This window comes from Aythya ferina (genome assembly GCF_964211825.1).
Source record: "Aythya ferina genome assembly, chromosome: 2".
NCBI classification, from domain to species: domain Eukaryota; kingdom Metazoa; phylum Chordata; class Aves; order Anseriformes; family Anatidae; genus Aythya; species Aythya ferina.
This window is the reverse complement of record NC_140297.1, coordinates 90,796,723-90,809,477: the sequence shown is the minus strand read 5'-3', so window position 1 is coordinate 90,809,477 and position 12,755 is coordinate 90,796,723. Positions and strand designations below refer to the sequence as shown.

At 40.7% G+C, this 12,755-nt stretch overlaps 1 protein-coding gene across 9 annotated transcripts in view; it reads right to left on the bottom strand.

The window, feature by feature from the left end:
* The window catches only part of FHOD3 (formin homology 2 domain containing 3), a 394,706-nt gene that overhangs the window by 343,382 nt on the left and 38,569 nt on the right, over positions 1 to 12,755 (bottom strand). For all 9 annotated transcript variants that reach the window (XM_084510276.1, XM_084510270.1, XM_084510271.1 and 6 more), the window contains exon 3: positions 246 to 310. In XM_084510276.1, coding sequence (XP_084366402.1) covers positions 246 to 310 — 65 coding nt within the window. The remainder of the gene's footprint in view (positions 1 to 245; positions 311 to 12,755) is intronic.

Sequence of the window (12,755 nt, the reverse complement as noted above, 5' to 3'; positions counted from 1 at the left end):
AAGCATCTCCAACCATCACACTTCACTTTCAAGTGCTATACTTCTCTGAGATGTTTAACATCACTAAAGGATAATGTAACCAGTAACAATTTTACAGAGCAACAAACACAACAAGGAAATAGATGTACTGGCCTACAATCCTCAACACAGCAAGCCTGATTCATATTCCCTAGATGTGCTTCAAAGGGATCCATTTTGTCTATTTTTTTTTTTCTCTTTTTTTAGGCATGTGGAACTTCACTTACCGATGCAGGCATGGACTCTCACTGACAGCTGGGTCCTCAAAATTATACTGTGCTTCTTGCCCCTCCTGAAAAGTAGAAGAAAAGAAAAATATATGAAGACATAGGCAGGAGATAGAGGAGTTAGGAATGAAGGAGTTTAGCTGAGCTTGGGGAAAAAAAAAAAAAAAAAAAAAGGATGAGGGATAGTGTTGTGGCTTTTCTCTTTGTTTCTTACCATCCAACTGTACTTTAATTGACAATAAATTACTTTTCCATAAGTCAAGTCTGTTTTGCCCTTATAGTTATTGGTAAGTAATCTCCCAGTCGTTATCCCAGAGTTTTTCCATCTTGTTTTCTCCCTGTCTTGTTCAGGAGGGGATTGCAGCTAGGGGTGCACCTAGCAGCTAGTCCAAGGTCAACTCAACAAAAAGATTCTCTAGAGATTTATATTAAAGAAGTATCAAGTGATGACTGCACATTTTAATTTTCACATAAATACTTCAAAGCTAGAGTCAGATGTGAAAAGAAAATGCAAGGTCAAGGTAGAAGTTGCTTAAACTTTCATAATTCTGCTCACATACCCTGATCTGTCATTGAAGTCCCTACAATATATCCTGGGCTGCACCAAAAGCAGCGCGGCCAACAAGGCAAGGGAAGTGATTCTCCCCCCTGTCCTGCTCTTATTAGACCCCAACTGGAGCCCTGAGTTCAGCTCTGGGGCCCCCAGCATAAGAAGGGCATGGACCTGTTAGAGAAAGTCCAGAAGATGTCCATGAGGATGACCAGGATACTGGAGCCTCAGTCATGCTTCATGATTCTGCTGGGAAATTTCAGGGCTCAATCTTTTGCATGGACATCCAGCAAAATTTCCCACTGGATAACTTAATCAGAACAAAACCATCGTTTTCCAGAAAACAAAGGTTCTTCCCCACCTTACTGTATTTCAGCTTTCTGTCCATAGTTGTTATGAGGAATAAAAATATTTTTCATTACTTTCAACAAGAAAATAGCATGCTTTATACTACCTGCTAGAAAACTCTGCAGGGAAACCATGTTGGTAAAGTAGTGACAGATACTTTCAGAAAAACATCACTATCAAAAGGAGATGAGAAAAATAAGCATAATAAACAATTTATGAAGTGGTTAATATGAAATTATGTACCTGCTAATAAATGACTTGGTTCTAGTTTCCAAATGGCAACCTTTTTCTCTAATTAGGTTAAAAAATAAAAGTAAAAAAAATCAAACTTTAAATCAAATCAGACTTTAATTGTTCTGCAAGGACAAAGCAAGAAAAGTATCTAAGTTGCCTTAATGCTGCTGCTCTTCCCCCACAAAAATGGTCTGCAGTCTAGACTTGAAGCTTTCCTGGAGCAATTCCAGCGTTAGGACTGACTCCCTGCCTACCTAAACTCCTCCTGCTGCTTCAACTGGACACTGTGCTTTGCTGGGCTTCACGTCCTGTGAATTGCTCCCAGCTGTCCCTCTCAACAAGGATGCCAGGACACCTGGGGAATATTTAATTCACGAAGTACTACAGGAATCTTTGACACAGTAGAAAAAGATGTTAGTGCTACCATCACTTGCTGATGTTTCAAGTTCACCTGAACAAGACTCGCCGTATTTGTACTATGGTATATTTAATAACTCATCCGAAGATGGCAGTATTCTACTCACCCCCCATTACTTGAGATAAAAGGAAGAAATCTTTTATGGAAAGAAAAGATTAATGTTTTGTTCCAGGTGGTGGTGGTTTTCTTTGTTTATTTAATTTCCCCACCCTTCCCTCATGGTTTCCTTGATTTTCTGTTTTCTTTGACAGGAAGGGCACCCAGGACTCTTGAGCACTTTTGCCAAAACAACCTTACACCGCCACCTTGCCCTTTACTCCATCCCCTGCCCTCCCCAGCACCAGATTCAGTGCAGAGAAATGCTTCTTTTCGCCTGCCCTTCCTTGATGGATTTGCTTAGCCTGACTTATCCTGGCCAGTCTTACCTTCAAGGGCACCACAGTTCTTCGTATCACTGAAACCTCTGTAAATTGGAAATAATTTTGCTAAGCTCCTTGGGTTAGATGCTCTCCTTCATGAAGATGCCCCTGACTGCCAAGCTGCAGCTGTATCCATCCAGTTACAAGACAAGGAAAGAACAGATAAATGCAGCATGCCATCAGCAGAACAGCTAGCTGCTTCATCTGCTCTCAAGATTCAAAGCTGTTGGCAAGCTGAAGTACCCATCCTCAAAGACAACATCTCATGGTAAGGTCCCAAGGCAGCTGTGCAATTAGATTGCTCCTTACACACACAGCTTCAAATGCATGAGTGAGCCCATTGACCTTGACAGAACTACTCAGAGGCTATTCATAAGCTTCAACGCATGTTTCTTTGAGCAAGGAAAATTATCTATTTAAATGCACTAAGTCTGTATCAGCTTCATTTCCTGGCTTGTAATTCATTTTACTAAAAGCTTAATAAAAAAGGGGGAGGAGGAAACCAGTTGACCACGTACATTTCAAAATAAAGCACAAAACAACCATTATTGCTCAAAATCTTTTTTTTTTTTTTTTGTTTCAGAAATTTCTTTCTCCAGAAACATTGGGGAAGTCACTCAAGACTTGAGAGAAACTCAGTATGAAAGAAGGTGATGATAAAAGAAGTTACACAATTCTCAAGATGGATGTTGAGACAGTAGAGTAGGAAGGAGATCCTAGGAATTAGATAGAGCCAGGAACAAAACAATGTGAGAGAAACAGAGAGGAGTCCTTCCTGCCATTCCTTTACACTGAGCAAGAGGCTCTAGCTGTAGCTTAGGCTGAATTTTCCAGCACAGGCAGTAAATCCACTGCAACACCCTATTAAGGGACAAGAAAGTTACATGCAATACAAGTCAGAATTTAAAAACTTGCTCTCAATGCAGTTGAATTCAAGCTTTTCTTGTACAATCCTCTCATGATTACACCAAAACTCTACCCACTGATCTGAAACCAAAGCAAAGCTCACTTGCAATGTTATTCCTATTAGTGTCCACAATGCTTTATGTTATGTGTAGGCCGCCCGACCAAAATCAAAGGCCTGGAGAAGAGAAGACTGAGAGGGGATCTTATCAATGTACATAAATATCCGAGGGGAGGGAGTCAAGATGACGGGCCCAGACTCTTCAGTGGTGTCCAGCAACAGGACTAGAGGCAAACTGAGACAGAGGAAGTCCCCTAGGAACATGAGGAAAAGCTCCTGTACTGTGAGGGTGGCAAAGCGCTGGCACAGGTTGCCCTGAGGGGCTGTGGAGTCTCCGTCCCTGACGATCTTCAAAACCCACCTGGACGCCATCCAGGCCTGGGCGGCCTGCTCTGGGTGTCCCTGCTGGAGCAGGCAGCCTCCAGAGGGCCCTGCCAGCCTCTGCCATGCTGTGGCTCTGAGACGGATGAAGGGAACTCGATCCTTTTTCCAGAAAGTGCCACCAACCCACAGTAAATAAAGGCAGAGGATAGAGAACCAAACCAGCCTTTGGTCGCGTTAACTATTGTGCATGAAAACTGGCATCAGGTTTCTGTAAATTAAGTAACAATACGGTAGCATTAAATATGAGATTTCAACTCCTGCACGGGGAAGATTGATTCGATTTGTATAAAGCCATTGTTTACCTTCCACCACACCAAGCCAGCGGGATGGTAAGCTGCCAATCCAGGGCAGCAACACCTGAATTCCCCCAGTGTAAAGTCGTATTTCCTAGTATCCTGCACGTGATTTTAGAAAGAAAAAAAACAGCTTATATTTCTATCTGAAAACAAGAAAAAAATCTTATGGAGATGTTCTTTACATGCATTTCTTCATTTAATAAGAGCGCTAATAATTACACAGACCAAGTGTGAAGGACAGCAGTTTCAGATCTTTCTTTTAAAAATAAAGACATTTGAATTCCTCCCACCCTCACCCTTTACATAACAAAGAAAATCTCCAAAATTTGGCTTAGACAGCCATCAATATAAAGCTCATCTTACTTAGTTTCATAGATTATTGCCTAGGAGCAGGCCAACTAATTTCCACAGCATAACAGAGCAGTTGGGCTAAAAACAAAAAGGATTCAGAAATATATGGGGGAAGAAATTATTTCAAGTAAACAGGTTTGATTTATTTAAAACAAAACCTATGCATGTCATAAAGACTACACTTCTACTCTTACCTAGGGCTTATAAGGCTTGCAGCTGTCTTAGAATGACTTTGGGTTTGTTTGTTGGTGTTGTTTGTTTTAATGTTAAGGAAGTGCCAAGAAGTATTTATAACCTTAAGACCAATATTAGAGTAGGCAAATTTTACATCATGTGATGATCTCAGATTCTGCTAAGATCTACATTGATGTCAGATTCGTTATTGCTATTGAACTGTCTTTGCTATTACACTGTCTTCCCCATTGTTATACAAGCTCAGTGTCAGTAAATCCCTCACAGCAAGGCCAGCTGTGAACCAGACAGTATTAGATAAGCCAGGCATCCACATAACTAGCCCAAGCCTCTCTGAAATGTTATTTCCACCATCTTTCATGACCACTAACAAAGCAGACAGCAAGTTACCAAATTGAGGTTAACTAACACTTCAGCTGTTGCCCCTTCACCCCAAGGAGAGCATCAGGCTGGATTGAAAACTAACCTCAACTTAGTACCTGCGTACATCTACCAGTTCATAGTAAGCACTAGAAATGTTTGCGGATTTGGCCAGCACATAAAGCCAGCCCAACCTGACAACTTCCCATATAACAGCTCTGCATCTACTACTGCCTGACGTAACGATCCAAATGTTATGAAAACCTATCTAACACAGATGCAGCTCTTTAGCGGAAAGTTTTCAGAGCACACATGCAGAACACGTGCTTTGCGTTTTCTTACAGCCTCTCACAGCACTCAGGTTTCCTGGTGTACCATCAACCTCCCCCCAGTAATCACATCCAGGTTTTTCAAGAGGAGTAGCTTAATGAGAACAGCATCCAACAGCAATCCCTAAGCTCAAGAACGAGCCACTGCCTCCTCAGAGCAGAGCCTGGTCAATAGCATGCCACCAGAAGCAAATGCATGGCAACGGGCCTTCCCTAAAGCATGGTATTTTTACAATGCAGCTGGTTTTCACGTCTTCGTTTCAGCACCTATACACGTCCATCTTCACTTACACACACCTTTCAGACAGTGAAAAATGCTGCTGCAATGGGGTATTACCTCACACTCAGTTGCTTCATAGTTTAAGTTATTCCCAATCAGAGGAAAACAAACTATTCCTTGTTGTGTGTGTAGAGATGGAATTTTTGCAAGAGTTCAAGCACTCAAGTCTATCAGGTTTTCCCTGAAAAAAGATATGCAAGCCAGATCGTACACAATAAGAAAAGTGTTTCTTAATCTGTCATTAATCAGACAGTATAAATCCTGGGCTTTGATTTCAAAGCCACTAAGATATGGTTTGAGTGCAGTTTCAATATGATATGCTTCCCCGTTTAGTTGTAGATTGAAGAAATGCAAAAAAAAAAAAAAATAATAATAATCTGATACTTAAAAAAAAAAAATGCTGTGTAAAAGCCAAGAGCATGCATGTGCAAGGAGAGAGGAATTAAGAATCTCTCTGAAAGTCATCATAAAGTCATAACCAAACAAATAACCTTTGAGGGTTTTGTTTGTTTTACTATCTGACCATTTAATTGTCACATTCTCATTAAATAATAGAAACAAAGGGGTCAGGAGCGTGTTAAACACTAAGAAAAAAAGAGTCTCGGATGCTAAAATTTACCTCCAAGTGCACTACAAATGGATGACAGCAATAGTAGCTCTTTCTGGTACAAGAAATAGTTAGAGGCAAACACACAAATTCATCTTTAAATGATTTCAGTAGACTTTCCAATCTTACCTCAGTTTTTCCACCAAAAAAAACTTAGACTGAAGTCATAATGTGTCTGCATCCTGTTCTTGCAATACTCTTGCAAGTCATCTAATCATTTCACAGAACTTTTATTCAGAGCATTGCTAGACAATAACACATGGACTAAAGCAAAACCCATTCAAATGGATAAAAGTAGGCAGAGACTAGTCAGATGATAATTCATTCTTTATTAAAAAAAATAAAATAAAAATAAAAAACACACCCTAAAACTTTACCAGTACAGGTAGAAATAACTCCTACAGCATATTCCCAGAAAGAGGACTAAGCAGGCAAAATGCTGCAGACTAATCAGCGAAAACAACAGTATGCAATGGAACAAAGTATGCTGAAACTCATGCACTTTTTCCCTAGAGATTATTCCAATATTATTATGTTCTGTATTTTCCAACATGAATATAACAACTAGCTGCCTCATTGCCTACTAACAACCTATACACCATGCAGGGAGCAATTTGTGAGTGCCTGTATAACTGTGGCAGGGAGGACTATGCACAGATTGCCACTGCAAGGTCACGGTCTTTACTCCCACCTGCTCCTCCCAAGAACAACAGTAATGGGGCAGAGTTCTCCTTTCTTTTCCTCTTAAAATGGAAAAGAAATTGGATGGAAACAGAAGGGGGAAGAAGATGAGAAACATCAAAAAGGGTCAAGTAAAACCTTCAAGGGATTCACCAAGTATGTCTCATGATCTACATTAATAGTGCATAATTATTCTTACTAATGTATTCTGAGTAAATGTTGATAAAGTCTTCTGTGTACTTTACCACAAAGCAATGATTTTTGCCAACAAAGAGTGAATCACTTTCATACGCTATGAAAATGTAGCAAGCCTAATGGGGGGGGGGGGAGGACACACACACATCTGTTTCATTTGTTCTTTTCAGTAGTTTCTGTGCAGGCAAACTTCAGGAGCTGGAATATGAGAATCTGTGTCTCAGCTCCCTTCCCCCTGCTTTCTGAATCATCATGATGGTCATTTCTCTGTTTCCAATGCCTCATTTTCCACACAGTAAAACGATAATCTTCTAAAGGCCCCTGAAATTCTTAAGGGTTGTCTGCTGCTTTCACAGTCTGACAGTGACCATTTTTCAAGAGCTGTCCTTACTCACGTACAAAGTTTTGTGTCCCTTCCCTCCCCAAAAGCTGATCAAAATCTCAACCCATATACACTTGTTTCAGAAGTAAGTTTATTCTGTCATTTTGTGAAACACTGTTGTCATTTTCAGTTAAAGTTGCATCTTTATTTTTGCATGAAGAAAACACAGACTTTATGAAATGGCAAAAAATAAGGAGATTTGGATTAGAAGCGCTATTGCAATGATAACACTGCCTCTGGGTTAAAAAAAGGAAAGCTTGTTTCCTCACTTCTTGTCAACTACGCACAGTATTCATCTGCAGAGATAACATCACTTGACCAGTGCTTTTCCAGCCTTAAGTTATATATTTCCCATTGCTGTCAGTAACTGTCAAACTGGCTACACATTCCTCACAGGCAACTTTAGACTGGGTAATTTCTGGTTGTGTAGTATTGGTGTCACCTGCACTTTGACATTCATGTTACATTTGGATTTTCACTTGAAGCAACAGATGCCTTAAAATAATCAGGACTTTTGAAAAGGGATATTAGAAACGTCTTTAATGAAAGGGTTGCGCAGCATTGGTACAGGCTGCCCAGGGAAGCGATTGAGTTACCACACCTGGAGGTCCTCAAAAAAAAAAAAACGTGCAGGTGTACAACTTAGTAGCATGGTTTAGTGGTGGACTTCAGTACTAGGTTAAAGGTTGAACTAGATGATCTTAGAGGTCTTTTCCAACCTGAATGATTCTATGATCCTATGCTACTGATCAGCCACAAACCTTGGGACTAAGGGGCAAGGAAGAAAGTGAAACAGATCTCCCACTGCTGCCATGACGTGGCACTTCCACCTCTTCAGGCAGAGCTCCTCCGGTACTTCCAGTCACGCTGTGGGACTCAGCTTTGCTTCCAGGAGAACAAAATGACAGATTGAGCTCATTAGAAAAACTGCTGCTGTCCTGCAACTGCAGCGGGCACCCACACCGTAATTTTCATTCGCACAAAGACCCCTACTAACTTACCCAACTTACAGTACTAAACACAGCTCTACTCTTTTCATAATTAAAGTAATCAAAAATGAGCTTGGAAAAATGTAGCTTTAATGATTTTTACACAAACTTTTCCCTTCTACTAGAAATCATGCTCTAATACCTTGAGGAAGAAGCCCTAGCTTCTGCAATTTTTCCAGTTTAATTGATGATACTAAAAAAAATAACATCCTGAAGATGAGATTTCCCAAGGTGACAGAAAGCACACGTCGAAGAGATGTCCTACTGACCTAATCAGCCAGCTACACGCTCTCAGAATGTGAGCAGTTTAACCAGACTCAGCAACAACTATTTTAAGGCTGTCCTACCTTGCAGTAGGAGACACACATATGAGTACATGTACAGGTTCTACTTCAAATTGACCAGTATACTTCCTCAGGTTTTCTTCCTGTTTTTTTGGAACTTTTCTATTTCATATTTGGCAAAGGCTGCTTCATAATTTGACATCTTAAACTGCGTTTTGCCCTCAAGCCAAATCTTGTTTCTCCATATATTAATCCCACTTCTGAAATAGGCTTTGCATTTATTGCTGGGCCACCAATGCTTTTGCTAGCAAGCATAATTACTGAGCAATAAACATGAAAAAGCAAATTAATATTTGCTGTGCTTGTTTATGTTCTTAACCCCTGGCATAGGTCACTAGTTCCACGGCTTCATTACAGGAGAGCCTGGGCTACTCCCGGATTTGCTGTGGTTTGAGCTGTTAGTTCCTCGCTGCAGGATAAACCGGAGATTCTTTTATTTATTTATTAAATCAGAAGTGGATTATTATTGCCTTAGTTTAGCCAGTGGGAAAGCAAATAAGCAAACAAAACCCACACACCAAGTACACGGGCAGATGAATTCCCGTGGGATAAACAGGAGTGTAAACTTGCTTATACAAACCCACTTTGTACTTACCACAGGGTGAGAGCAAGCACACGAACAGTTGCTACGGAATAGGAAGTGTAGCAAGTTCACAGCTTTTACTAATTACCCAGCAGAAGCTCGCCTGGCTGCTTGTGTGCTCTGGGCAACTCCACACCAGTGTGAAACTTGCAACAGCAGACAGCGGGTGTGCAACATTTTCCTGCGGGCTGTTGTTCAAGGTTTGGACCCTCACGTTGATCCTTCTCCTCCCAAGAGGAGTCGGGCTCTGAGCAGCCCTACAGCTCTTCCTGGCAGCCCTATCAATGATCTGTTTATGCAGAAGGGAAGGGATCTCCTCCTCGCAAAGTGAAAAGCAATACATTTCCATGCCTTAGGAGCGGCTCACTTTGTGACCTCTTCGTCAGTGAGGGTGGCAAAGTGCAAATGCAGCTGCTGGGGAGCTCCAATGTTAAAAAAATATATATATATATATTTTAAATAAAATAACTGGCAACAGTTGTTTCTATACTTGTTTTTCTCTAAGTTTCCACCTTAAAACATTGGGCTCCTCAGATATTTGCATGTGCAAACCTGAATGCCAAATTAGACTTTATGTTAAGAAGCATTGTCCTCGGGAAAGCTGTAAGAGTCATTCACACATCTGTTGGTTTGGCACCGCATACAGCACGCAACATGCTGAGAGACAGCTAAGCACAATATTTCCACAATACATTTTGCAGTGTAAATGATTTTGAAAAGCTCAGTACGTTCATTTGCCAGTGATGATCACAACAAAAGAGTAGATCTTTAAGCGTTTCCAAAATATCCAATACAGATGTAGACGATTCCCTCTATAGCAGGGCTGTGAGTAAAATCTAGGGCAAAGCAGGACACAGCTACTGACAACCCCAAGCTATAAAAGTCACCTCCTCACCCCCAATAAATAAATAAATAAATAAATAAATAAACAAACAAACAAACAAACAAACTCACACCAAAAAACAGACTGCAGAGCATTTTTAGGGCTTGCCTACTGTTCTGATGCAGGGAAAGCAGATGGAACCTGAAATCCTGAGATTTATTTCATTTTGTTGTCAAGGAATATTGCAAGGCAATTATGGAAATTAATTTCTACAGTTCCGCCTGAATATAAGTTTCAATTTATTTTTTTTAAATAAACAAACAAATGCTTTTAGGACTAAAAGAACATAAAGAATTTTAAAAGCTACTTGAAGTTGTGAACACATGTAGGAACAACTACTTCTCTCCAGCTTTGGGAGGGAGGGAAGCAAAAAATCTGCAACCTATCCATCCAGAAAAACTATTTAATTAGAAACCTGAAAGCTTTATAACCATTTCTTTTGCAACAGAAAAGTTTTGGCTAATCATTCACTTCAAAATGCAATTCAACATCTTCATCTGATGCGTTATAGACTGGAATACTGCTGCCCTATAGAAAGTCATGAGCTTTCCAAGGCTTACCATAACCTCTCAGCTATACGACAGCGCAAATAGATCTAGACCCTAACCAAAGAACAGGAGAAACAGCAGAGGGGTCACATTTATGGAAATCCTTCAGCACAGCAGGCTGTTCAGGACCTAGCAGGGCCAGGACAACACAGTCCTTTGGGTACTTTGCCACTTAGCCCCACGCAGCAGCACGTTCCTCTGGATTTCTGAGCCTCTGCACTCCTTGCATCTGCGCAGTGGATAAGGACAAGGGATGTTACACAAGATACAAATACCTTAAACAGAACATGAGACTTCCACACCCCACCTGCTCTAGGTACACATCCACTTCAAACAATTCAATCCATCTCAATATGAATAAGTTTTCTTGATGCTGTTTTAACCTGAAAACCTTATTTCCTTTGGTGCAAGTTTCTGTGACCATTCATCACTTTTTTTTCCCCACATTCAGCATTTCAGAGTAATAACTAGGCATCACAGAAATCAAAAGCTTCAGGTGATCAGGTGCATTTTGCATAACACAGATAAATCATTACACTAAACTATTCCAGTCTCTGCTGTTTGTAACACCATGACGATCTTACATAGGCACCTCTCTAACTTATCTTGCTATTTGAACTGAGAAACATTAGAGAAGATGACAAAGTTGGAGAGAAAGCTGTCGGAAGTCAAGTCTTCCAACACAAATATACTCTGCCCGAAACAACACAATATCAGTGTATGATCTGCCAGCTTGCACTACTGCTTCAAGATATGAGACACATCATTTTTCTTAGGCAAAAACTGAAGTCAACCTTCAAGTGCATTCCCAACTTCCTCATGCAAAAGAAGTGACACACAACAGGAGTTTTAATTTCTGTAACTGAGTTAACTGCAAAGTCTAATCAGGTAAAAAGTACAGTACATAGGCATCAAAAAAATATTACAGATCCCTGCAAGACTTCCCTGCCTTCAGCAGATCCTGAATCAAGTCCAGAATGAGCAGCATCGAGGGGGAAAGTGTGGGGAATCCAACTTGGACTGGGGTTCACCCAGCACAACTGGTTTGAGCCAAGGAGCGTGAAAGGGATGCAAAACCATCAACAGTGAAATGATTTGTCAGAAGTACTTCAAAACAATCCTTCTGCTAAATAGAAACCTTCAGAATGTGTTCCCTGAGGAAATCCCCATTGCTTGCAGCATGCTGTCTGAAGAAGCTTTTGTATTCTGTGGTTCGGGACTGTGTTACCTTGTAGGCTACCACTAGGGTCTGTTAAGACTTGCCCACAACGAGAACTTGGACAATTATTGTTAATACAAACACACAAACTTCGTGAGAGTTCTTGCTCATCCTACAAAATCGCAAGTAAACAAAGGGGAAGATCATTATCTGTCACAGACTCCTTAAAGGAGCAGACAGCCAATTCAGCCTGCCTCCACGTTGCCTCCTCACACAACTAGTGATTCACAAAACAATTTGTGTGAGAATAATAATAATTGACAAGAAATGAATACATGCCAGGCTTGAAGAGGAAGGAAATTATTAGGTGCTCTTATCGACCTGTCTCCTGACCTTGATACCTTCTGCGGGGCCAGCATTTCTGTGGTCAGCCCCAGTGCTAGGCCAGGCTGTACATCCTCCCCGTCCCCAACAGAGATGCTCCTGCTCTCCCCAGTCCCACAGCTATGCAACAGACCCGTGGATGCTGGAAAACAGTCCTGGCCCAGGCTGCATTTCACTCACCATTAGCCCTACAGGCTAAAAGGAGATGGCTTGTGGGTTGGGTTTTCTCCTCCCCTACACAGAAGTTTAGATTCTCCGGGAGCGGATAGCAACTACTAAAAACATGCTTTCATTGTATTCAGCAAGTGAAGATGATTCATTCGAAATCATGTATAGGTGCATGCCCTTCTCATCCCTGTTATTTACAGTTTCACATAAATAGATTCCAGCCGAACTGCCACCATCCTTTTCTTTCCTCCTGAAGAGGAATCCTTCCTATTTTTCCAGTATGTTCATCCCATCCTTCCTAAAGAGATGCCTACCATCTCCCACACCAATAACAAAAGAGTAAAATTGTATTTCCTGAACGCTTTATTTCTTTATTTATAAATCTCATTTTAGCAGTGTGCTTAAAGTATTTTTATATGTAAATAAATAAATAAATAAATAAATATATATATATAAAAATAA